Raw genomic sequence first — 27,520 nt, 5'->3', positions numbered from 1 at the left:
CAACTGATGTTGCTGTGTACTGGAATAACAGGGCACTCTGAGGACCCCTGGCTGAAGGGAGAAAATGCAAACCTCTTGCTAAAACCCACAGGGCTCTCTATGATACAGCAGAGTAGGCTGAACACAGCCAAGGCTAGGATGTCCCAATCACTGTCTTCGATGGGAATGGTGTCCTGTGGAGTTAGTTCTGCAGGGAGGCAGCCCTGAGCCTCCATCCAATTTCATCTCTTATAGCTTCTGCTATCTAATCCTGATCCAGCCATACTGAAATGCTGGAGTTCCCAAACAAGGTCACACACTTTCACTTCTTATCTCTGTACATTCTTTCCCTTCTCTCTGAACTTCAACTCACTTATTCATTTAAATACTATGTGTCAAGCATTTTGTTAGGTCTGCATAAAATTCAATAAACTGTTTAAAACAGATTTGCTGAATTTAAATTTCTATTTTGTAGTTTTAGGAAATGGGTAAGAATCAAAGAAGTGATTTTGTTTCCTCCAGATGAAACTGCTTCCACTGCTGGCAGGACAAATCCTCCTGGGAGCCCTGGGGAACACTGTCACTATCCCACACTCCTCTCCTTGCCCAACTCAACTCTCCCTTCATCTTCCCCGTCCTGTTTAGGGCCAGAGGGTCTTGTCCAATCTGTGAAGCTTCCTTCCCATAACACAAAGCTTGACCTAGAAGGCCTGGTTGGATCCTAGTCCCATAGCTTATGGACTGAATTATCTTGGACCCTTTAATTCACCTTTATGTGGAAACTTTAGCTACTTCTCAGGAAGTAACTGTAAAATAACATTTTAACTGTAAAATGTTACACAGGCATTATAGTTACTGAGAGGCATTCGAGAGGCTATCTTATTGTTCTACACAAGTTAAGCTACTTGTGTCATTACAATGAAACCTGAAATACCCACCAATTTGGGAGATAGTCTGAATTGGTTAAAATTTGAGGTTATAATTTTTTCTTTAAATTTTTTATTATATTATTTTTAACCACACACAGCAGTTCTCAGCTGGGGACCGAAATGCCATGCCCTACTCCCACCCCCAGAGGGTGTGCTACTGGCATTTGATGCCTGGGAGCCAGGGATGTTAAATATACTGCAGAAATGCCCTTATAGAGACACACAGAAAACAAGACTTTAGGTAAAGGCATTCTGTACCTGCCCAGACCAAAAATTATAGCTAGTTAGAGGATACAGAATAGAGTTGATATAGAAAAATAAATGACACTTGGGAGAAACTTTGCACTATTACATAGAATAAGCATTTCTCTTACAATCTTATTAATCCTCTTATTTTTAATTGCAAATCATCTTTAACTTAACTGGTATAAATTTAAGCACATATTGTCCATATTTATATTGTATAATTATGAATTGTAGTAGAGTATAATTTATTGCTGGTTTATGTAGTTTTCTTATTTTTAATCAGTGATATAACAACGTATTTTTAATAGTTTATCCAAAATTATTAAAGTCAATCCAAAACCAAAGTGGTGAAATTACTCAACATAATTTTGTCTAGTTTTTTCAAAATCAAAATATACATCAGGTTATGTACACCTTACCAATACTTCTATTTCTCTAGTATCTAGCAAAATAAATATTAATACCTAAACTTTAAAAAATTATTGTGTTATTTGTAATATTGCTACTGAATAAATTTGACTTACCTCATAAGGTAGTTTGTCAAAATATCCATTATTTGGCCCTTCCCTGAGGGCAGTGCTGCTAAGCTTTTTGTTAAGATTGTCCATTCCACAATCATCGTTTTCTTCATAGTCATCATCTTCTAGATCATTCATGTCAATAAGTGAAGTCTTGAGAGAAAGTACTGGCTTGTCCTTCATACCATGCAATACAACTGCATCTAATTCAGTGTAATAATCCAGAAGAGAACTATTTACTTCCAGCCGTATAAGATTTGTGGGAAAATTTATCTGCTTAATACAAGGTTTAAACTGGCGAGCCTGGGAAGCATTCACCTTCGTAGGTCTCTCTGACCAAAGAATCTCCCATCTGCTAAAGAAAGAAACTTCCCTATAATAGAGTTTAGAATGAGATTTACTGTTACCTTAAGGTTATGGTCCCATGCCCAGTATGTTACAGTGTGAAGCAAAGACATTAAATAAGGTGAAGAGAATCAAATACAAGTACTGTTTCCAGTACATGAAAAAAAACTTTAAAACTAAATGCCATAGACCTTATTGCTTAAATATTTTTACTACTTAAGTTACTTTTACAACTCCATGGAAAGTCTTTTTTGGAGATTTCACATTAGATTTCACATTGGAATAGGTAGTTAGAAGTATAGGAAGAACAACATGCATTTTTCTAGAAAAAGCAAAGCAAGAATAAAGCACACAGGATAAATAATGCTCTCCTGAGTGCATGTCTTCAACCAACTGTGAAAACTAAACTGATCATCTTGCCTCACAAACCTCTCCTTTTCCAGCTTTCCCATTTCTGTTACTGATATCATACAAAATCAAAACTTTCATTATCTTTGATATTTTTATCCACTCATTGTTTTTTTAAATTTTCATGAAATTGTCTTACATATGTCCTTCTAAATTTCCATTACCTGAAATACCCACCAATTTGGAAGGGAGATAGTCTAAATTGGTTATACAAAACTAGAGGCCCGGTGCACGAAATTCATGCACTCAGGAGGGGGGTTTCTCAGCCCAGCCTGTGCCCTCTCACAGTCTGGGAGCCCCACAATCGATCGCCCCAAAGAGGCAGGCCCTGCCCACCTGGCCAGGGCTCCAAGATGGATCGCCCCCGCAGAGGGAGGCCCCGCCCACCCACCACAGCCCACTGGTCAGTGGCCTGGGTCTCCCTCTTTGGGGCGATCTTTGGGCCCCCCCAACTGATCAATTGGAAGGTCATCCAGATGGTTGTTTCGCTGTTCGGCTGTTCAGTCGATTTGCATATTACACTTTTATTTTTATAGATCCTCCTAACTAGCTGTAAATTTTGAGTTGGGGAAAGAGAGGAGTGTGGAGTAACCAGGCACCCTGAGGACCACTGGCTTAAGGGATAAAATGCAAACTTCTTGGTAAAACCCACAGAGTCCTCTATAATACAATATCCTACTAAACTAGCTATCATTTTTGGTGTAGGCAGGTACAGAGTGCCTTTACTTAAAGTCTTAATTTTTCTTTTAGTCATACTTATACCCACAGTACTTAGCAAGTATCTAACACATAACGATGAATAACATTTTTTCCAATTTCTCCCAAATGAACCCCTTCTTTACTGCCAGATTAATTATTACTTTCCAGAAAATAAACTTATTTCCAACTTTGTGTCTTTACTCATGTTGTTTACCCCCCAGTGAAATACCCAACCTACAGATTATCCTATTTTTCAAGGCCCAACTCCTATTCTATCTCTTCATATAAGTCTTCTGGTTTTTTTAAATTTATCTTTATTTTTGAAAGTATTACAGCACATAAGTCTTCTTATAAAACTATTTTCCAAAATTACTTAAAGATTTCTTTTTTTTTTAAAATATATTTTATTGATTTTTTACAGAGAGGAAGGGAGAGAGATAGAGAGTTAGAAACATCGATGAGAGAGAAACATCGACCACCTGCCTCCTGCACGCCCCCCACTGGGGATGTGCCCGCAACCCAGGTACATGCCCTTGACCGGAATCGAACCCAGGACCCCTCAGTCCACAGGCCGACGCTCTATCCACTGAGCCAAACCGGTTTCGGCCTTAAAGATTTCTTATAACATATCATCATTAAGTATATACTACTATAATATTTTCATATTTATGTCATATGTAACCATTTCTCTAATATTGTTTTCTAATATATCAGAGAAAGTTAGAAATATAGAACAAAATACTTCAATAAACACCTTTCCTTTATTTATAATTTACTTTAGGTAGCAGAATTTTTTAACACAGATTTTATGTCAAAGACTAATAATATTTTTAAGTCTCTCAATATATACAACAAACTACTTTCAAAGAAGCATATGCCAATGGTATATAACAATGACCAATGAAATCATTATTTATGTTTAAAAATAATCTCTACTTTCATAGAGAAATAGCTCTGTATTACCTAATATAAAATTCAGTGATTACTAATAACACTTAAACTGTTTTATACACTTATTAATCATATGAGGATTTTCCCCTTTGTTATATTGCCTGTATATTTAAGGAAATGACCTATTAGATCTAAGTAAAAACTGATTATGGAAAGGTGTTTAGGAAATTGAAATAGACAAAAAAATATGAAACTCAGGGGAGAAATCTATAGAAGTCATCCACATACAGGAATCCTGATGGTCTTCAGGCCATGATGGGAGCAAGAAGGGCAAGTATGGTAAGTTCTAACTTTAAGAATAAAAGCTTAAGACAGAACTTCAATGGGGATTTTAGCAAAGATAACACTAATCATAATAGGAACTTTTGCAGTTTCTAGGAACTTTATAACCCCCCCCCCCATATTTGCTAGTTTTGTTGATTCTTTACTGAAAATTAGTAATAAAACCCATCAAACATAAAGAACCTGTTACTATTTGTATTCAGAAACAACATTTGTATCCAGAGATTGTTCCCACTCTATAACCAGTGTTGAGAGGCAGGGGAAGAATTCTAAGGAACAGAACTGGTTGTGGCAGATTTAAAGAGAAAAGGAAAGCAGGCTAGGCATTTTCTTCTTCCTGTGACAAGGTAGGAACACAAGTTTGGAATGCCAGTCTAGACCTAAGACATGCTCCCAAATGTTAACTGCAAAAATCTTGAAGGTTCTTAACAATGCAATTATTTGAACACTCTACTGTAAATCTCCGGGGTTAAACAGAGCGAGCCATATAGGTTCAAGGGAACAGAAGTATTAAACATTTAAAACCATGTTGTTGGGAAAATGTATTCCTACTTCTGGACAGTATATTTCCAAGAATCGTGAGGTAAATGGTGGAATGCATGAGAAAATTCAAACTTTGGTTTTACGCATCTTTTTCTTGCTACTGTAAAATGGTATCAGATGATGCTGGAGGAATGACTCATGTCCAAGAAATAAGGACCACTCAGGAATCTGAAATAATTGCCTTTACTGGTTCACAGTACATGTGGACTAAACCAGCCTAGTTTTTAGCTTCAGTGAGTTTTTATAAGGCTTAATAGAAACACTGAAAATTTAATACAGAAATCACCTCTGCCAGGTCCTCTGCAATAAATACATGAGCATGTTCTTCATGTATAGCTTGATTTGCAGTATAATGTAAATTACATTATAAAAATCACAAATATAAGCTTAAAGAAAAGCAGTGATTAGAACAGAAATATGCTATTTTAATAATGTATTAATCAAAATAGTCATGGGGATATAAAATACAACATAGGGAATATAGTCAGCAATATTGTAGTAACTATGTATGGTGCCATGTGGTATTAGAAATTTGGGGGAAACACTTGATAAAGCAAATGATCATCTAACCTCTATGCTGTACACCTTAAACTAATACAAAATAATATTAAATGTAAAATGTAACTGAAAAATAAAATTTAAATTAAAAAATATAGCCCAGGCTGGTATGCTCAGTGGTTAGAGCCTTAGCCTGCACATGGAAGAATAGTGTTAGATTCCTGGTCAAGGGCACGTCCTTGGGTTGCAGGTTTGATCCCTCACCTTCCTCCATCCCGCATAGGGGTCAGGGCATGTGCAAGAGGCAACCAATTGATGTGTCTCTCTCACATCAATGTTTCTCTCTCTTCTCTCTCTCTCTCTTTCCTCCTTTCCCCCTCCTTTACACTCTCTCTGAAAATCAATGAAAAAATATCCTTGGGTGAGGATTAAACTAATAATAATAATGTACTAGTCCTCTCTATCTACCTTGTAGAATAGACAATGTGAAATAATGCTTTACTTTTTAACATTTAAAAATAATTTTTAAAATTTTTATTTTTCAATTATAGTTTATTTTCAATATTATTTTATATTAGTTTCAGGTGCACAGCAAAGTACTTAGATGATCCTATACTTTACACAGTGTTCCCCCTGATATTCCTAGTACCTACTGGCACCATACATAGTTATCACAATATTACTGACTATATTGACTATTTTATGTCAAAGATTAAGAATATTTTTAGGTCTCTCAATATAGACAACAAACTGCTTTCAAAGAAGCACATGTCAATAGTATATAACAATGACCAATGAAATCATTATTTATATTTAAAAATAATCTCTAATTTCATAGTTAGCCATATACTGTATGGTAGAAAGAAGTGTAAGGATTAAGAAGTACAAATTGGTAGTTACAAAATAGTCACAGGGATGTAAAGATGATGATTTAAATAGACTTCCTTAACATGTCTAGTATGTCAGAGAGTTAATGTTATTTTAGCACCATTCTTGCTTCTGACTTCTATATAGCATGAACATTATATACAGGGTGAGGCAAACATAGGTTTACAGTTGTGAGTATGCAAAACAGAGTTTATTCTTGTATTATTATTAATTATTGGATTATTTTCCATATGAACTCTAAACCTACTTTTGCCCCCATCCTGTATTTAGTTATACACATAACATAAATTATAAATATGATAGCATACTTAAAGTAGAACAATATATTCTATCAGTTTTCAGAAATATTTAAAATTGTACCTAAACATAAAAAAACTTGCAAGTATCATTAGTTTATTTATATATTTTTTGAACTTTCTTGATAACCTACAAAATAAAGAAAAATGATTTAAAAGATGGAAAAATTATTTTATAGGTTTATGGCAATTTGATTAAATTAAAATTAACTATGAGACAAAATAGAAATTGATTTGGGAATACCTGAATTAAAGTGAATTTTTGTTTAAAATTCCCTGATAGAACTAGAATATATTATTTCAAAGTTAGAAAGAGAAAGGTATCTATTTTATCAAACAAGAATATAACAGTATTTTTTTATTCCAGAAAACTCAAGTCAGAATCTTGAAGACTAGTGAAAACAAGCAAGCAAATGTAAAGAAATGTACACATACGCACACAAGATACATACATAAACTTTTCTATGAGAAAGCACCAACTTTTTAAATCAGTGTTGATATGATTAAACTGCTTTAAGTCATGACCGTTGTAGTCTGTACATTTAAATGCTTATTATATATGCTCACACAAGTTTATCTACTGGACAAACTTGCCAAATTCTAATGTTCTATGTAAGTATTTTAAATCTATAGTAACACACATGCAGAACTCAGCTTGGAATCCCTTTCAGGCTCTGCTTCAATCTGCATTCTGGGCACTTAACTCTGGGATGATAACCAACAGCACTCTCTTCACCAGCACACCTATTTCTCCTTCCGTTGGTTGCACTAAATGCCTACTATGTGTCCAGTGGTTGGAAATTAAGAAACAAGCCAATCTGTGTGACTCCTGCCCTGTTGTGATCCCACTGAGAAAGTCTCTCTAGGGTTCACTGGAAGCAGCAGGTAGATTAGAGAGGAAGAAAGATGTTGATCAATAGAAACACATGAAAGCAAGTTTCTATGTATTCAGGTTGGAAGCCAAGCATATAAATGCAAACAGCTTCCCTATAACCAAACGTTCTCCTGGTTAGTAAGCATATCTAGTAGCCAGCACAAAGAAAGTTCTCTTGCCAAGGCTCTTCTATTTCACCAGGTGCTAGTGAAAGCAACTGGAAAGGACAGGAACACAACAAGGAAAAAGGAATAGTATTCTGATGGGTGTACCTACTCACTCCTTGCCTCCCAGCCCATCTCTAATTGGAACTAACAAACTGGCAGCTGCTTTAAAAAGAATCAACCAGTAAAGGGTCTGGTCAACTCTGACTTAAATGGCAAAATCATGCTTGTTGGCCCACAAAGTCAATGAGATCAGCCCATTACCAATAAGTGAAATCGTTGCTTCATTAAGCAACTCCTTTTGGCAGTACATTCTCTGCACAACAGCCACTTTTTCTCCTTAATTTCTTAACTTCACTATTATATGTTTAAAATGCTTTTAATACTAAAAAAATAAAAAAAAACAGAAGAGATCCACAACACTAAATTTTATCCCCAAGTAACTTTATTCCCATCAGTTTTTTACTGACCTCAATTAGTCATTTTATTCCTCCTCTGTATCTCTCTTCCAGTGTGTAACCTTGCGCTAGCCTATTTTCTGCCTCTTACACCAGCACCCATTAAGATCTTATCCTCAGGACTAGGATATTCTATACTACCTTATTTTCTTTCCCCTTAATAGGGCACTAGGCAAGAAGTCAGAAGACTTTGAGACCTTATAGACTAACTTTGAACAAAGAATTGCAACTGGATGAAATGAGGAAAGGCTGCTTTTAAATTCTTAATGTCCTGGGACTATAAGTCCATTTTCTGCAAACAAACTCCTGAGCTACTCCAATTCACACTCTCAGTTACTACCTCCTAAGGATGGCATAAAACCAGGTGCTCAATTAATAATAGGCAATAGTCCAGCAATACCCAAACATGATGGAGGCTTCCATGGCTAAATGTAAATATATCCTATCTAATAAAAGAGAAACATGGTAATTAGCCATACATCCGCTACCCTACCCATTGGCTAATCAGGGTGATATGCAAATTAACTCCAGCCAAGATGGCGGCTGGCAGCCATGCACTGAAGCGAACAGGGAGGCTTGCTTGCTCCGGTGACAGAGGAAGCCAACGTTCCCCACCTGACTTGCCGGCCTCTCAGCTGCAACTCTAAGCAACTATGTTGCAAATATAGAAGCTAAACAAAACCCCAGAAACCTGCTTTAGTCAGCCGGGCTTCAGCTAGCCGGACCACAACATTGTATCAAATACAGAAGGTAAACAAAGGCCAGAAACCTGCTTTCAGCAGCCAAGGCCTCAGAGCTAAAGCTGGCCCAGAATAAAAAAGAAAAAAAGGAGCAGTTGGGAGCTTCAGTCACCCGCCAGCCTGAAAACGGCCCTCAGCCCCTCACCCAGACTGGCCAGGCACCCCAGTGGGGACCCCCACCTGATCCAGGACACCCTTCAGGGCAAACCAGCTAGCCCCCACCCGTGCACCAGGCCTCTATTCTATATAGTAAAAGGGTAATATGCCTCCCGGCACCGGGATCAGCGGAGCAGCTAGGCCTCCCGGCACCGGGATCAGCGTGACAGGGGGCAGCGCCCAAACCTCCTGATCGCCCTGCAGCTCTGTGTGTGACAGGGGAAGGCGCCCCAACCCCCTGATCAGCCCTGCTCTGTGCCTGATAGGGGGAGCTCCCCAAACCCCTGATCGCCCTGCGGCTCTGTGTGTGACAGGGGGCGGGGCCACAACCTCCCTATCCACCTGCTCTGTTCATGACAGGGGAAGGTGCCCCAACCCCCTGATCAGCCCTGCTCTGTGCCTGATAGGGGGGAGCTCCCCAAACCCCGATCGCCCTGCGGCTCTGTGTGTGACAGGGTGCAGCGCCCCAACCCCCTCATCGGCCCTGCTCTGTGGGTGATAGAGGGTGGCGCCCCAACCACCCCCACGGGCCCTGCTCTGTGTGTGATGGGGTAGAGCCATAACCTCCCCATCGGCCCTGCCCTGAGTGTGACAGTGGCGGTGCCCCAACCCCCTAATCAGCCCTGCTCTGTGGGTGATAGAGGGCGGCGCCCCAACCTCCTGATCTGCCCTGCTCTGTGTGTGACAGGGGGCGGTGCGCCAACTCCCCTATTGGCCCTACTCTGTGAGTGACAGGGGGGAGCTCCTCAACCCCCTGATCGGCCCTGCTCTGTGTGTGACAGGGTACGGAGCCCCAACCCCCCTGATGGGCCCTGCTCTGTGCATGACAGGGGGCAACGCCCCAACCCCCTGATCAGCCCTGCTCTGTCCGTGACAGGGGGTGGCGCCGCAACTTCCCTATCGACCCTGCCTTGAGTGTGACAGGGGGCGGTGCCCCAACCCCCCAATCGGCTGTACCCTGAGCGTGACTAGGGGTGGCATCGCAACCTCCCGATCCGCCCTGCTCTGTGCATGACAGGGGGTGGCGCCCCAACTCCCCAATCAGCCCTGCTCTGAGCCCGACCAGGGGCTGCACCTAGGGACTGGGCCTGCCCTCTGCCACCCGGGAGCAGGCCTAAGCCAGCAGGTCATTATCTCCTGAGGGTTCCCAGACTGCGAGAGGGCACAGGATGGGCTGAGGGACTCTCTCTCCCCCCATGAGTGCACAAATTTTTGTGCACCGGGCCTCTAGTGTATGTATATATATATATATATATATACATATATATATATATATATGCACATACATATGTGTAAAATTGCCAACTGTTCTTTTTTCGAGATTTTGATAATTTCTCAGTATAAACTGAGATTTTACTATGAGATGATGGTGATAATAAATGATGTTGATATTTCATTTGTTTGCCTTTTTAATATGTGTTTATTTAGCTAAGTAAATAATCTGACAACCCTGTATCAGTTCTCTAATTTTTATTCTCATTACTATTAGGTTCATTATCCTAGCTGACTTTCCCTACCTGTACTCTGCTTGCTTCAACTAAGGGCTTCTACCTCCAGCCTTCAGAGAACTGACTGGGGGAGGCTCTTCAGCCAGGGTGTGGTATGTGCCTGAAAGATTTCCATTCCCATAGCCTAGAACTGACGACAGACAGGTGCAGCAGTGTGAGAGCCCATCTCTCTAGCAACTTTGCCTCCAGGCCGACTAGGACTGCACACATGAAATTGCATCCTTGCCTTACTTCTTCCCTTCCCCAAAGCGCTTTCCCCACTCCCATACTGGTCTCTCCAAGAGGATTTCCATAACAAATCACTTGCATAGGAATAGTCTTCTCAAGGTCTGCTTCTGGGAAACTGGACCCAAGCGCTCTATGACATCCCAAAGTCTGGAAGTCACTACTCTAGAGCTTAAGAATGGCACTTCCATGCTTGTGACCCTTCAACAGTTCATTTCCTACACTCTGGGACTTTCACTTCTTCAAACACCAAGATCTCAGCTCATGATTTCACCTTTGCACGTGCTCTTCTCTCTCCACCTTTCCTATCCAAACTTAAGCCTCCTCGACCCTCAGTCTCAACGTCACTGCCGCGGTGAAAACTTCCCTGAGCCCAATGAATGAGGCTCTTCCTTCCACCAACACATGTTCCCTATAATCTCAGGGTCCTCTTCCATGCTGGCCTGTAAACTCAAAAGAACACAGCCATATTTGTCTGGCTCTCTGTTTTGTTCTCAGACTAAACTGGCAGAGCAAGCCATGTTTCTGACTATCCAAAGAAATTCACCAAAATGAGAACAGCTACTGAATCCAGGCAGAAGATTGTGAACTGGTTTTTCCCCCCTGTATATTTTCTTTTCTTTTTTTTTGTATTTCATAACAAGCTTTTTAAACAATGAAACATCTACTGATTTCATAATCAGGAAAATTAAAAAGACCCCTTTCTATTGTGCAAAAGTAAATGTTGGTTAGATTCTTTCTCTCCTAAAATGTAATGGTATTTTCTGTAGAATAAAGCTAAAAATGAGTTAAGTACATTAGATTTCACTGTAAATAAAGCTGTCACTTTAGTCACTATCACACATTATAGCTCTCAGCTAGAAACCAAAAGTATAGCTTATACTCACAATCAACTATGCAGACATAAAGTGTTAGATTAGAGGAAAGACATTACATGTTTCATAGACTTTTCTCTCTAAATTTGGTCAGCATTTTAAGAAAAAGGTGCATAACTTTGTAGGAAAGAGGCAAAGAATGACAGAGTTCAAAAAAAGCAATTCTTATATAAAAAAGGATTTTGCCCAGAGTACTTTTATTTCCCCTCAGAAAAAAAAAAAATCTGTATATTAAAAGATGCTGGTTTTTTGTGTTTAAAATAATTTGATTCAGACTGTCGAATCTCAGAGGGAAGGCAGGGGTGGGTGGGTAGGTGGGAAGAGGCCAACCAAAGGACTTGTATGCTTATATGCATAACCCATGGACACAGACAATAGTGTGGTGAAGGTCTAGGGTGGGGGGTGGGGGCAAGCTAGAAGGGGTCAATGGGGAAAAAAGGAGGACATATGTAATACTTTCAATAACAAAGATTTTTAAAAAATAATTTGGTTCATTAATAATATTGTTCACAATGAATTATCAAGGCAGTTCAAAAAAACAATAAGATCATACCAGCAGTCTCCAGCTTGAGTTGAGCTGTGCTCTACATTTGTTTCCTGGGTGGCTGGGAGTTGTTCCTCGGAGTTGAGGGAACAGGGAAGTCAAAGAAGCAGTATGTCAGGTGGCAGGTGATCCCTGCCCCCTTTACTCCTCCACTGGCACCTGGGATCCTACAATTTAACAGGTGCCAACAAACTGCTCTGGGGCTAGAATAAACTCAAGGGCAGGGATTTTATCTATTTTTTTCTCTGTTGTACCCCTAATAACTAGCATAATGCTAAATACATAGTAGACACACAAATATTTAATTAATAAAGTGATATAAAGATCTAAAAAGTGATAATATCAACAAGTAATAGAAAAATGGGCAAATAATATAATCGGATAGCTCAAGGAAAAGGAAATATCAACAGTTCTTAAACATGAGAAAATATTCAATCTCAGATAATAATTTTAACTTAAAATTAACATGAGACAACATTTTTTACTTACCAAATTGACAAAAATATTAAAATGTATTAACACACTCTGTAGGAGGGGCTTCGGCAAAACATGTATGCACATACATTGCTATTGGAAATATAAATAGGTAGAGCCTCTTTGGAGGTAGAGTTGGCACTATATATTAAAATTACAAATGCAGAGAAACTTGGCCCAGCAATCCTGAGAATTTATCCCACATGTGAAATGACTCATGACAAAGTTATATACTGTCTTAAAGTTTATAACAGCAAAAGTATGGAAACAACTGAGTACTCATCAATAGGGGAGTGGTTAACAAGGTGGGGTACACATACATTGTGCATTACTTGCAACTGTAGAAAAGAATGAGTAAGCACTCTTTGCACTTCTATGAAAAGATCCAATATGTACGACTAAATGAAATAAGGTACAAAACAATATGAACAGTGTGCTTATTTTTGTGTATAAAGAAAATACGACTATATTTGTATTTGCTTATATTTATATAAATAAACTCTGGAAAAATGCCAAGGAAGTGGATAAAAGTGGCATTTTTTGTATTTTTTCAGGGAGGGAGAGATGAGTTCTAGGCTCATGGAGAACAGGGTACTTTTTTAAATTATGCACTTTTTAGGTTAATGAAACATGAATATACTAGTCAAATAATTATATGTTTAAAAACCAGCAGGCTGAACTACAAAAACAAGAGAAAGAGAAATAAAGAGGCACTGCTATGCAAATTAATTATGTAAATAGTAAATTCTGTGACACACAAATTTCACAATCTCTGAATATTATGATGTGAGGTGTTAAGGGTATGAAGAATGCATTAAATCTTCATATATGTGATCTTTCTTTTCCCATCATAAAACTAAGGAACATTTTAAAAATCAAATCTGTTTAAATTACGTAAGAGAATGCTTCCAATAAAACAAGCCCTGCAACATTAAAACAACCAACACCTTTCAGCCATATGACATGATCATTACAAAATGAGTCTTACCTTACTTCAGCCGGTGGACTTGGGGAATACGGATTTGCAGAGCAAGCTAGGATTCTAATGACCGCTCCAGGATGATAGGTTTCCAGAACATGAACAGCTGTAGGATACACCTGTTGTTCAAAGGTAAGTTCCACATAGTCTTGGCTCTGAAAATTAGGCGGCGTCCTCTTGAATGGCAAGGAAGCACTGGGACACTGATCCCACCATGTTCCATAAGTTCGAAACACAGCTGTCTGAGTGAAGTCACCAGAACTTGGGAATACATTTGGGACACCTGCCAAATTCCACATGGTATAGGACATACTATTCTCACTTCCATAATGGGAACTGAAATCCACCACTTCTTTGGCATACTGGACCACCTCTGCATTCAGAGGGGAAGTCCGAATGTTTGATTCTATGGCTCTATGGCTGTTCATCATTTCTCCCCTCGCAGCTGTCCTGGCTCGGCGCCGCAGGCATAGATAATAAAACATGGTCAGAACTGTTAACATGGGGAAGACTGGTGACATGCAGATGTGAATTATGAAGCTTCAAAAGGTCAGGTGTCTTCCATAAGATGCATAAACTCTCTAAGGATATTCTAAAAAAATAGAATGGCTTGATAAAATAATTTAAATAAGCAGGAAAATGCATAAAAATGAGATAATAAGCAGGCTTTTTACCCAATGTAATTTCCCAGAATGAAACTGAAGAAAAAAATTCACTGTAAATGTGAATCTCTAGTATAATCTATCTGATGTATTTTTAAGAAATCTAAATATTGAAATGGATACAATTTTATGCTACATGAGAAGTAAAACTAATATTATAAAACAATGGAAGATGTATCATCTCAAAACTCCCATTTTATACAAAATTATAACTATCCTTCAAGAAATACTGAGTTTAAACTTTAAAAATTAAAATTATTTAAAGTATATGGTAAACCACTAAAATACTGCTGTAAATCCGAAAAATCTTAGACATTTTTAATTTCACTTTTTAACAAGTGATTCCCTATTGTTAATTATTATTCATGCCAAAACATGCGGAGTACAGATCTCACATTATGGGAATATAGTTTTCTGGAGCTGACAGTTAATCCAGACCAACTAAATTAACTGCCTTACACATCACAGATCACCAGACAGTGTTTAATTTATAACTCTTAGCATTATTTGTTAGGGTGATCTACGGCGGGCTGGCATCTGGTGTGTTGCCAGCCACTCTTAAAAATCACTCACCCCCAGATAGAAAGGTCACAGGATATGCAAAAGTTGGCACTCGTCCATGCAGCCTGAAAATGGCATGTTGACTTCAGGTACAAATGTTGACATGTGACATTCTTTTACCTGTAAGATAAGAATTTTTTAAAATATTTTAATTTTCAACTTAGGAAGTCAACTGTCCCAAAAGATTTATCATTGATAAACAGCTACTTGTTAGATAGAACTTTCAAACTGAATAGGTCACACTTTTCTGAATTTGTGGACTATTATGAATAGCTAATATATCTTGTTAATTTTATGAAAGAATATCTAAAATATAATAATGAATCCTTTCTAAATAGAGATTGTAAACCCAGAGCTTATGAGTCAAACTATGCCAACAGACATTTTATTGGGATCAGATAGTGTTTTTTAAAATTTGACTAGTTTGTAATTTTTAACAATCAAGAGGACTCCAGTTAGAAGAGGTCTGACTGAGCTCTCTGCGTATCTGCCATTATTCCTGGCCAGCTCTACCAGCTCACAGCCCAGGCCTGACCCCATTCACATTGAGTAGTTAACCTCTCATCTACACAAACAAGGAAATCAAACATGATTTTTGTACCTGTAAAGTCTGGAGCTTAACTTCTTCTAAGTAAAAGAAAAGGGATGTACTAACGTCTCTTTAGTAGAACAATGTGCTAGCCTTTGAAAACTTTAGTGCTAAGATTATAAAACATTACAATTTATAAAACACATAAGTAGGCTTATTTTCTGCTATCTGCTGGTACCATCTTTGTATCAGATATATAACCTAGTTCCACAAGGGTCTACATAGAACTAAATTTCTTGAAGGAGGGAATCTAGCCAAAGATCTTCAGTTCTCAAAGTACTCAGCACATAGTAAAAACAAAGTATCTGACTTGTTGACAGAAAAGGTAATAAGCACACAAAGAATTTATGTCTAAAATAATTTAAAATTACCTAACAGCATCCTTCTATTTCTCAATCCCAGCTAGACCCAAACCCAGTGAAATGCTTGACAAAATGTAACAAGTAAAATAGTAAATAAATAGCTGAGCTTGAAATAAGTGAGGAAAATCCACAGTTGTGAGAAACAGAGAAAGTCAAAGACAGAAAGCAGGAGCTGAAGCTAATATGACTCATGGCATCAGTTACAAGGCCTTAGTGGTTATTAAGGAGACTTTCTGACACTCACACAAAAATGGCATTTCAAGCCACAGGTGCCATTTGGAAAGCCAAAACTCAGCAAAGATCACCCTATCCATGAAACCAGGAATAGGAAAACTTAGCTCACTGGCCAGGAAGCCCAAGATGTGATATCAACCTAGGAAATGGGGGAGAGTCACCAGAGTAAAAATCAGACCCTTATTAGGCATGTACTATGCACACAGTGTGAACCTAAGTTCATACTTCCTTCATGGTTTAGAATCCATACTCCATCCCCAAGTCAAAAACTTTAAAAAGAAGTAGTCCTGACCCAGTAATGCTTTAGGGCCTGTTAGGGGCAGATGGGAACCATCTTTGCAGGGATGCTTCCACAACACAGGACAGAGGTTAAACCCTTTCTAAAGATTTACAGTGCTGAAGAACAGGTCATGTTATAAATGTGGGAAAAAATAATTACATAGTAGATCACTTGCTTATGCAAACATCTCACCTACCACAAGTATAAATCTGTCAAGTAAAAAAAAATTTTTACAACTGCACAAATACCAAATCTTTTACACCAAAATGTGAAACGATACAGCTCTTTCTTTTACCATATATATTTTATTTCAAAATAAGCCCACAGGTAAATTAAGAGGAATAATTTTCCAAAGAAGTTACTTAGTAACTCTCTTTTTAAAAAAAAAATATATTTTATTGATTTTTTTACAGAGAGGAAAGGAGAAGGATAGAGTTAGAAACATCGACGAGAGAGAAACATTGATCAGCTGCCTCCTGCACACCTCCTACTGGGGATGTGCCCCCAACCAAGGTACATGCCCTTGACTGGAATCGAACCTGGGACCCTTCGGTCCGCAGGCCGACACTCTATCCACTGAGTCAAACTAGTGAGGGCAGTAACTCTCTTTCTTAAAAGAAAAAAAAAAGTGCCCTAACCGGTTTAGCTCAGTGGATAGAGCGTCAGCCTGCGGACTGAAGGGTCCCAGGTTCGATTCCAGTCAAGGGCATGTACTTTGGTTGCGGGCACATCCCCAGTAGGGGGTGCACAGGAGGCAGCTGATCGATGTTCCTCTCTCATAGATGTTTCTAACTCTCTATCCCTCTCCCTTTCTCTCTGTAAAAAATCAATAAAATATATTAAAAAAAGACTAGAATATGAAAAACATTCTAGAAGTGTACATAAATTTCTAGAGCATTTAAAAAAATGAAATAAATTTAAATTATAAAAATGTAATTTAGGAAATAAACAACAATGTATAAGTATCCAAGTCAACTGACTGGTCAGCTAATTTGGGAGACTGGATGCTTTATTCCTAGAAATCTTCAAGAGAAGGAAATACCATCTGCCAAGGTGGATGGATGCATTTGACTGTATAATCTTTGGACAACACTGCTTACTCCACAGCCTATAAATTGCTCACCCAAGCTCTTTTCACTCTCTTTATAAAATGGCATTTATCAGAAAGTAAAAGTTCTATAAAACCAAAGAAACATTTGCAAATTAGATATCATTCATGTGAATGTTCATATTCTTGATGAAAAGATTGAGACAAATTGTGAAAGTCAAATTCTATTTGACATACAAACCACAAACTTTATAACTGTTTCCCAGCTAGCTTTTACCACTATAGAGATGGGATACTAGCAAAAACAGCAAGTGTCATATATGCAATGTCATTTTTAGGCTGTTAAATAAAATTTTACATTGAGGCAACATATATAAAGGTGAGTTACAAACTATAAATATATGTATTACATGTTCAAATATCTTCAGTGTACAAGAGAAATGTAAATGGATGCTTTATTTTTTCCAACAATAAATAATCGTTAGAGTTAACTTTTTGTGAGATAAAGCTAAAAATAACCAAAAAAATGAAAAAGCAACACTATTCAAAAATTTTAATAAAATTAAAAATCTGTTTTTAAAAATAAACAAGGCATAGAAAAAATGCGTAAACCCATTGTTATTAACACCCTTCACTGATTCTAAACTCCTTTCTATCAACTAATATGACATATAAAAGTGTTTTGGTGGTGAAGAACATATGGAAGAGAAAGGATAACTCGATCTACTTTTCCCTGGGAAATGAAGCTGAAAAGGGGGAATAGAGCCATAGTCTCGGGACACATGTGGACAGCAGCGACCAACGCAGAAGTCCAAACTGTCCATGTACTGTCTGGACCTTTGCCAAGGAGTGGAGGTGATTTGTGATAACCAATGAATATCCTAATGGGCAATAAACCAATGCACAAGATACAATAACTCTATTTTGTGAGGAGAATGGGATTTAAAAACAAAATTATTTTTCCCACCTAATGCAAATATGTAAATATTAGTCTGTTCACTAAATTTTTCCAAAAGGACACTTACAAAAATGTATCTTTGGGAGACATTTTCTTTTCAGTTCATTCAAAATGCTTCTTTAAAGACTCTTGTAACATATAAAAATATCATTTTCCATTTAACAAATAGTCTGAATTAAAAATAGGGGGACCTTTATTTTATTAGTTGTTTAATCCAATCATTTATCTGCAATGGTTATGAAGGGAGAATTTCTCAGCAACACAATGAACTTTTATACTCACATAATCAAGGAATACAAAACAACAGCCATTTAACCTGTATCCTGAGACCTTCACACTCCTTGGGAAACAACTTGCTTTATAGGACATGATTTTATTATAATGCTTTATTTTCAACTACGTCTTTCATATTATAAACTGCTTACCAAAGTTAAATAATACCATTACAGAGAAAGCAGTAACAGTGGGAAAGAGAAATTAAGCGGTACAGACAAGGGAGAACATATGTTTACCACTGAGATTTGAAGTGAGATGGGGAGTCGATGAGGCGGAGAGAAGCAGGATGGCAGCAACTGCAGAGAAGACGGCTTGTGCTTTGGTAGAGGAAAAGGGAGGAAGGAAAAGGACTTCTCATGAAATAAGCAAAAGGAGGCAATGGGAATGAACTTGAGCCAGGGCCACACAAAGGCTAGGTTCACAGTGTGATAAAGGAACCTGGAAAACAAGTTGAAAACTCAAGGGGATTCTCGACTTAAATTGAAAAGACACAGAAAATGGTAAAAAGAACAGGCAATAAGGTAGTGTCATATATTGAAGGCAGTTGTAATACAATACTTACTTGCAAAATATCCCACAGAGATATGTCAATGAAGTGAGAGATAAAAAGAGCATTTAGGCAGCCTTGTAGTATAGTACCAAAAGGTAAAAGTGCATAATGTGGTACCAAATCAAGAAAACAGGCCAAACCTTAATTGTTATTTCTGTATACTGCTGAAACTGATCAAGAGACACTATGTTGAGGAAAGGACTTTTCTGGTTGAGTCTAGAAATCAAGACATGGGCAAACTGAGGAAATGATCAAGAAGAGTGGATTACAATTGAATTTGTGCAGAGCTGACACTCATAACCAGCCTTCTTTGCAGGCCTGCCCCATCTCTGGCTTTCTATGGCACCACATGCTCTTATATCTCCTTCCATCGCTCAAATAACTGCTTCCCAGTCTCCTCTTGGGTCTTCTTCTTCCTCATTCTCAAGTGTATTAAGGTACCATTAAAGGAAGGCTCTCTTTCTGATAAAATGATACACCACAACATTCCACCTGCCTGGCACCAGTCTTCTCCCACACTTGCTTCAACCACCAGGCTGCACTTAGGCTTTGCCACTAAGGCTGGGTTCCCCTGGAACACCCTTGCTCTTCCTCAGCCTGGCACCCTCTTATCCATCCTTTAGTCAGGTTTAGACCTTATCTATCACCTACTTTTTCTTTGCTCTTGCACATAGTGTATCATTCCCTACATGCTGAGGTAATTTTCTATCCTAGCAGACAATAAATTCCTCAAGTTCAGAGAATGTGTCTTAATTATAACTATACCCTTAGGGCCTAGTACATGTCAATAAACATTTGTTCTGTGTGTTTTTTTGTTGTTGTTTGTGTTTTTTTTTGAAGACTGGCAGAGTAGATAGCAGAAGACAGTTAAAATAAACAGAAATAAAACCAGTGACTCTTCAAGATAAGGCACATGTAGACCAAAATATGAAGCAAAAAAAAGTTCTTGATATAGAAAAAAAGGGGAAACATCTATAATAATAAAAGAGTAATATGCCAATTAGACTGGATGTCCTTCTGGACGAAGCTGGGGCTATGAGGGAAGCCCAAGTCCCGGGTACCAGAGGGGAGCCGCTGCCGGCAGCCAGGGGAAGGAAGGCCTACTCTTGCACAAATTTTGTGCATCAGGCCTCTAGTTTAATAATAAAAAACAAAGCACAGTAGGTGAGAATCAAATGTATGACCTTCTTTGAAGCCATCCAATAAGTAATAGTATACACATATTGTTCAAAGAGAAGGTAAAAAAAAAAAGTAGTAACTTCCCTGATTGAATAAATAATTTTAAAAGGGGAAGATAGAATATAAAAAGTAACCAGTGGCCTTATAATTAAATCTAAATCATCACTGAAACAGTAGTGGTAAAGTTGAAAGGGATGGTTAGAGAAAAACAGAAGTAATGTACAAAGGAAATAAAATCAATAGAGCCAAGAATGGGGGAAGCCAAGGAGTCAAGGTTTCACCTTATTAAATGGAGATGTGAGAGTAACAGAAAGTCAGTTATACATGGTTCTAGATTTGAAAACTTGCAGGGGAGAAAAAAAAGTAAATATGAATAAGTTAAAATCTCCTATTAAAAGATAAACTCTTTCGCAAAAGGGATTCTTGTGATAGAATGGCTCTGTATTTTGGCTTTGGGAGTCACAAGATCTACATAAAATTGCTGAGAACTAAACACATGTGTGCATATAAAACTGATGAAATCTGGGTATGGTCTGTCAATTGTATCTGTATCAATTTCCTAGGTATAATATGCTATAGTTTTATGCAAGATGTTACCATTGGAGGAAACTGGATGAAGTCTACACAGGATCTTTCTGTACCATTTCTTATACCTGCATGTGAATCTATAATCATCTTTTTAAAAACAGATATTTTAATAATGCAAATAAATTAATAAAGGCATACTTTCAAATTGGGAGGAGTGAAGATTAAAAGGATAGTGAAAGTCCAGCTGTATGATGTTTGGTGTATAAGAGAGGCAAGTAAAGCAAAACAATACAGAAAGACTAAAAATCAACATATGGGCAATAAAGATCTATCTGGTATACACAAAACTGACACAGATGGCAACAGTAATATCAGACAATGTAGACTCCAAGGCAAAAATCATTAAATAGGGCAAAAAAGGACATTTTATATTTCGTAAGATTAAAATCCACTAAGAACAAACCACTACATATAGTAATCTATAAGATGGATTCAATCAAATTCATACTCACTGTAGGAGACAAACATTTTGCTTACTGATTTGTCAGTTTTGAGAAAATAATAAGGATGTAGTATGTTATACTGGATATGTCAAATCAAAACAACAGGGTGATGGCTTATCAAAAATGTCTTAGAAAAATGCCCAGACATTTAGAAAAGTAAATTTAGAATATTATCATAACCATTTTTTAAAACAAATCTAAATATGTAATACAAAATATCCAATAAAAGAATATATACAAAGAATCTACACTAATAAAAGAGAAACATGGTAATTAGCGTACGACCGCTACCCTTTTCATTGGCTAATCAGTGAGTATATGCAAATTAACTGCCAGCCAAGATGGCGGCCGGAAGCAAACATGAGGCTTGCTTGCTTCAGTGACTGCAGACTCCAACGTTCCCCGCCTGCCTTGCCGGCCTCTGAGCCGGCAGTTTGAAACTTTGTAACAAATATAGAAGCTAAACAAACGGCCGGAATCTCAGAGCTGGAGTTATACATTGTTTCGATTATAGAACGCTCAGCAGCGGAAGCCTCAGAGCTAGAGCCAAAGCTAAAGCTGGCCCAGAATAAAATAAAAAAGAGAGAAAAAAAAGGAGCGGTTGGGAGCTTCAGTCAACAACCACCAGCCTGAAAGCAGCCCTCAGCCCCTCACCCAGGCTGGCCAGGCACCCCAGTGGGGACCCCCACCCTGATCCAGGACACCCTTCAGGGCAAACCAGCCGGCCCCCAGGCCTCTATCCTATATAGTAAAAGGGTAATACGCCTCCCAGCACCGGGATCAGCGGAGCAGCTGGATCAGCGTGACAGGGGGCAGCGCCCAAACCCCCTGATCGCCCTGCGGCTCTGTGTGTGACAGGGGGCAGGGCCACAACCTCCCTATCCACCCTGCTCTGTTCATGACAGGGAAAGGCGCCCCAACCCCCTGATCAGCCCTGCTCTGTGCCTGATAGCGGGGAGCTCCCCAATCCCCTGATCGCCCTGCGGCTCTGTGTGTGACAGGGTGCAGCACACCAACCCCCTGATCGGCCCTGCTCTGTGTGTGACAGGGTACGGCGCCCCAACCCCCCCCCCCCACCCCCCACGGGCCCTGCTCTGTGTGTGACAGGGTAGAGCCATAACCTCTCCATTGGCCCTGCCCTGAGTGTGACAGTGGCGGCGCCCCAACCCCCTGATCGGCCCTGCTCTGTGGGTGATAGAGGGTGGCGCCCCAACCCCCCTCCACGGGCCTTGCTCTGTGTGTGACAGGGTAGAGCCATAACCTCCCCATTGGCCCTGCCCTGAGTGTGACAGGGTGCAGCGCCCCAACCCCCTGATCCGCCCTGCTCTGTGCGTGACAGGGGGGAGCTCCCCAACCCCCTTATCGACCTTGCTCTGTGTGTGACAGGGTACGGATCCCCAACCCCCGTGATGGGCCCTGCTCTGTGAGTGACAGGGGGTGGCGCCGCAACCTCCCCATCGACCCTGCCTTGAGTGTGACAGGGGGAGGTGCCCCCACCCCCCAATCAGCCCTACCCTGATCGTGACTGAGGGTGGCATCACAACCTCCCGATCTGCCCTGCTCTGTGCATTACGGGGCGGTGCCCCAACTCCCCAATCGGCCCTGCTCTGAGCCTGACCAGGGGCTGCACCTAGGGATTGGGCCTGCCCTCTGCCACCCGGGAGCAGGCCTAAGCCAGCAGGTCGTTATCTCCCGAGGGGTCCCAGACTGCGAGAGGGCACAGGCCGGGCTGGGGGACCCGCCCCCCCCCCCCCAGTGCACAAATTTTTGTGCACCGGGCCTCTAGTATTTTAATAACCTTGCAGGGGAAATTCAGAGGCCATACAGAAAATAGCAGAACTGACAATATACATAGTAAAGATTTCCATGCAGCAAAAGCTCCCAGAAACAGCATTAAAAGAATATACTATAAGAAATACTAGTAAATGATATGCCAAGTCATTAATAGCCATTACACGTAAAGATCTATTACAAATCAATAAGTAAAAGGACACTTCCACAGAAAACTAAGCAAACAATATAAACAGGTAAGTAATACAAATGGCTAATAAATATTTACAGATATTCAACTCTGTCAATAAGCAAAAAAATGCACAATTAAAGCAGTACTAAAATAGTATTTTTCATCCATAAAATTACAAAAATGAAAAAAAAATGATTGTATCATCTTAGCAGCAACGATTCTGAGACAATTCTTCACCGGTTTTATAAGCAGGGGCACTGAGAGCCTTTGTTCCAGACTATGTTTTTAAGGGTGTTTCTACAGCAAATATCCTCCATAGATAAAGAAAGGTCTCCCTGTGGAGGCGAGGGCAGGTTTGTTCACTATCCAGCATAATAAAGATAATGTTTGGACCTAGGGCAAAGGTTAGGCAGGTTTACTTGCAGCCTATTATGAAAGATTCAGATTCCCTAAGCACGGGGTTCCTCTCCTCATCTACTGCATGTGCTAGAATCATCTGGCCCTCATCACATCACCCAGTGTTAATTAGGGCTCAAGGAAGCAGCACAAGAAAATGATGATCCTCTGACTACTTTTATTTCTGTGCATTGTCTCTGACCCAGGAGTCTCATGTCATCTTCCAGCATCCATGAGATTGTTAACTTGCATGTAGAGTAAAATCTCAGCCTTGACCATTCTTGGCAATGAGATGGCAGCAGCACCATTCTCATAAATTGCAGAAATTTGTTCTTAAAACACCCTTTTGAAGAGCAACATGGAACAATCTATCAACATTTAAAAATAGCCTTTGAACCAGCAATCCCACATCTAAACATTTACACTAAAAAAATAAACAAATGTGCATATGTACATACAAAAATGATCTCTGTAGTTTTGTTTGTAATAGAAATAAATTTTGAATTGGCTAAATATCAATAGGGAATTGGTTATATATTAAAATTTGGGGGTTATTCTTACAATGAAATACCAAAAAAGTTTAAAAAGAATGTTATATGCAGTAACATAGATTGTCATCAATTATTACTAACTGGAATTATAATTATACACTGCCACTTGTGAAACATGTAGAGTTATATACATTTATTTCTAATGTCTGGGAGAACAAATGAATGGTAATAATCTCTAAGGAATGGATTTACTAGCTGATGGACACACAACATATTTACTTTCTCTTTTAGCTATTTCTGTACATATTTTTGACTTTTTAAAAAGTATACATTTAATGATCTCATAAAGTTTCTAAGTATCTATTATAGCAACCATTGAAAATTTATTATACTGAAGATGTCCAGTTGGGACGGTAAAATACATATAGACATGGGCTGTTCCAGGGATCACTCTATAGAAGTTTATCCCTCAGAGTTGCTGAAACTAGGTACATAATGTCCTGAGTCAGAGCTGATGAGGAGAGAAACACAATGCTTATAATGCACAGTGCAAATCAAAAGACATGCTTCTCCATGTACAACTCCGAGGAGCAACTCTACATGGAGAGTTCTGAGTTAACAAGTGAAAGGATTCAACAACAGTTAATGATTCAACTGACCATAAGAAAAGCAAGCTAAGATATTATGTCAAGAATAGGCAAGAAACTTCACAGAAAGGGTTAAACCAACTTACCCCACTAAATGCACTCATTCCAACAATATTTAGTGGTGTCTACAATATGCCAGACATTGTTTGAATCCCAAGACATTAAAATACATTATAAAGCCAGAGTAATAAGAGCAGCATGGTATCAGCAAAGGAAGTCAGAGATCAATGAACAATTTAGAAGTTCCAAGGATAAAGAAGGATTATGATCTAGGATAAATACAGTATCTGTTATCAGCTGGGAAAAACAGAATTCAACAAATAATGATGGGGTCACTGGCTAACAATTTTTTTTGAGGGGTAGGAGGGAGGAATTAGAGCCTTACTTTCTTTCTTACCCTAAATATTGTTGAAGTAGATTAAAGATTTAAACATGAAGAATAAGACCATTAAAAAATGCTAGAAGAAAACAGAGGCGGATATACACAATTTACGTAACAAACAGTCTAAAGATATCAGTTAGAACCATGAAGTTAAAATGGATTATGTAAGAAGAGGAGGCAATGAAACTAACACAAAAAAAGAAGGGGCAGTTTTTGTTAAATGACCATATTTCGAAATAAAAGATACCCAGTTAGCAACATTTTAAGATGCCATTATACAGAGGGTTATGATCGCATTACTGGATCATGGCATTAGTAAAAAGAAATTAACCGATTTTCAAATCCTAACAAAAAGGAAGAGCATGAAAATACAGGGTTCAAGAAAAGCCAAAATTTGGGATAGCAGTTAAAAAACTTTTTAAACTTGGTACTCAGAAAAGAGGTGTGGAAAGAAGAGTCCAATTCAATGAACAATTAGAGTGCCTACTATGAGGTGATGCACATTGCCACTGGAAATATAAGTATTGTCCCTCCCACCCCCCAACTTTATATATATAAAAGCCTAAGGGACCATTACGACCAAACGACCGGTTAACCAGTCTCTATGACAGTGATGGCGAACCTTTTGAGCTCGGCGTGTCAGCATTTTGAAAAACCCTAACTTAACTCTGGTGCCGTGTCACATATAGAAATTTTTTGATATTTGCAACCATAGTAAAACAAAGATGTATATTTTTGATATTTATTTTATATATTTAAATGCCATTTAACAAAGAAAAATCAACCAAAAAAATGAGTTCGGGTGTCACCTCTGACATGCATGTCATAGGTTCGCCATCACTGCTCTATGATGCACACTGACCACTAGGGGGCAGATGCTCAACGCAGGAGCTGCCCCCTTGGTGGTCAGTGCACTCCCACAGCCAAGCTCCCTGTCCCACCCCCACCCCATAGGCCTTGATCGCTGGCCAGGCCCGAGGGACCCCACCAGTGCACGAATTCATGCACCAGGCCTCTAGTTTCTAATAAAGGACTCCAGGAGCACTGATGTATCAGAAAATCTCCCTCTACTCAACCAACAGATATAACATGTAATTCAAACAACAGAAGCATAAAGTGAACTTTAAGGGGAAAAAAAAAAATGTTCCTATGATCTGAACTTAAGAAACCTAGGAGTGTACGCCAGGAAGCGGTAAAGGCAGCTTGCGTCCTGGAACAGACCAGAACAAGCAAGATCCCACGCCTCCTGTTAAATGAGGCCGCCAAGGTTTACAGTCAGACACAGACCCTGCCACACAACTACCTGTTTACACGGTCATGCCTTTCTAATTATGTATATGTTTCAATTAGTGAATGCACCCCCACACTGTGGCAAGGAGTACCTGGGAAACCATCCAGGAAACCCAACACCGCGCCCCTTGCTAACACGTTGACAGGGAGGCAGGGTGGTGTCCATCATCCCTGCGCTCCAGGACACCCCTAGACACAGACACGAGGCTGCTGCGGGGACCTCGTGGCAGCCCTGAGTGAAGACATGGGCCCGGCCAGGCAACCACCATCGGACGTCAGAGGAACGCCCAGCGAGCACACACAGGAGCAGCAAGCACAGACACGCAGGCGGCGGCCCGGGGCTGCGGGCCTCCCAGGGGCCGAGTCCCAGGGCCCGCAGACGCCGCGGGGTAAACAGCCCTGCCCGCTCGCCCGCCGCGGCGACGCTCACGCCCTGGGGCAGCCTCGTGAGACGAGCAGCGCCCGGGGCCCCGGGCTGTTCTCAGGGTCCCAAACCAGCCCCGCCGGCGCGGCGGGGGCGGCAGGGGAGGGGGGACGGGCGGGGACCGCGGCCGCGCACCCAGGAGCTCCAAGCGCGGCGCTCCGCCCGGCCAGGCCCAGCCCCAGCGGCGAAGGAAGAAAATGGAGACCCGCAGGAGGGGGAAGTAAAGAAAGGGCCGTACCCTGCAGGGTCCGGGAGAGCGCGCGCCGTGGGCTTCGCCAGCGACCAGGCGGCGCGGGGAGGCCCGGGCACGAGGGCAGCCCCCAAACTCCCGCGCTGCGGCACCACCGCGGCGGGCCAGCCCGGCGCGACCCGGAAGGAAGACACGGAAGCCCGGAGGGGGCGGGGCCAAGAGGCGGGGGCGGGGCCAGGAGGCGGGGCTCTCGTTGGGACCGCCCTCTCCGAGGCGGAGGGTTCCCAGTCCTGGGCGTGCCCTATATATTGTACAGTTACTCGCGGGTGGGCAGCGGCTGCAAGTCCACCGCGGGAATGACCGCTTCCTCCCACCGCCCTGCCACCTGTAGTGTAGGCCTCCTCAGTCCAGGGTGGGTGGATCCGGTG

The 27,520-nt window shown here is 40.2% G+C and overlaps 1 protein-coding gene across 5 annotated transcripts in view; it reads right to left on the bottom strand.

The window, feature by feature from the left end:
- FBXL4 (F-box and leucine rich repeat protein 4) overlaps positions 1 to 27,261 on the bottom strand; it is a 60,953-nt gene extending 33,692 nt beyond the window's left edge. For 3 of the 5 annotated variants that reach the window (XR_011471848.1, XM_070418042.1, XM_070418046.1), the window contains exons 1-4: positions 27,141 to 27,261; positions 14,815 to 14,922; positions 13,589 to 14,171; positions 1,679 to 2,045 (exon numbers count right to left, since the gene is read on the bottom strand). Coding sequence is in view for 4 of the 5 variants with exons in the window: in XM_070418042.1 (XP_070274143.1) it covers positions 1,679 to 2,045; positions 13,589 to 14,100 (879 nt within the window). In the remaining variant the exon portion in view is untranslated. The remainder of the gene's footprint in view (positions 1 to 1,678; positions 2,046 to 13,588; positions 14,172 to 14,814; positions 14,923 to 27,140) is intronic. The other 2 variants (XM_070418043.1, XM_070418045.1) reach the window with 2 other exon arrangements.
- Positions 27,262 to 27,520: the final 259 nt, after the last annotated feature.

This window comes from Myotis yumanensis, unplaced genomic scaffold (genome assembly GCF_028538775.1).
Source record: "Myotis yumanensis isolate MYYU_CA2020_CCGP unplaced genomic scaffold, mMyoYum1.0.hap1 SCAF_6, whole genome shotgun sequence".
Lineage (NCBI taxonomy): Eukaryota > Metazoa > Chordata > Mammalia > Chiroptera > Vespertilionidae > Myotis > Myotis yumanensis.
Note: the sequence above shows the minus strand (reverse complement) of the source record. Positions and strands in the feature narration are given on the sequence as shown.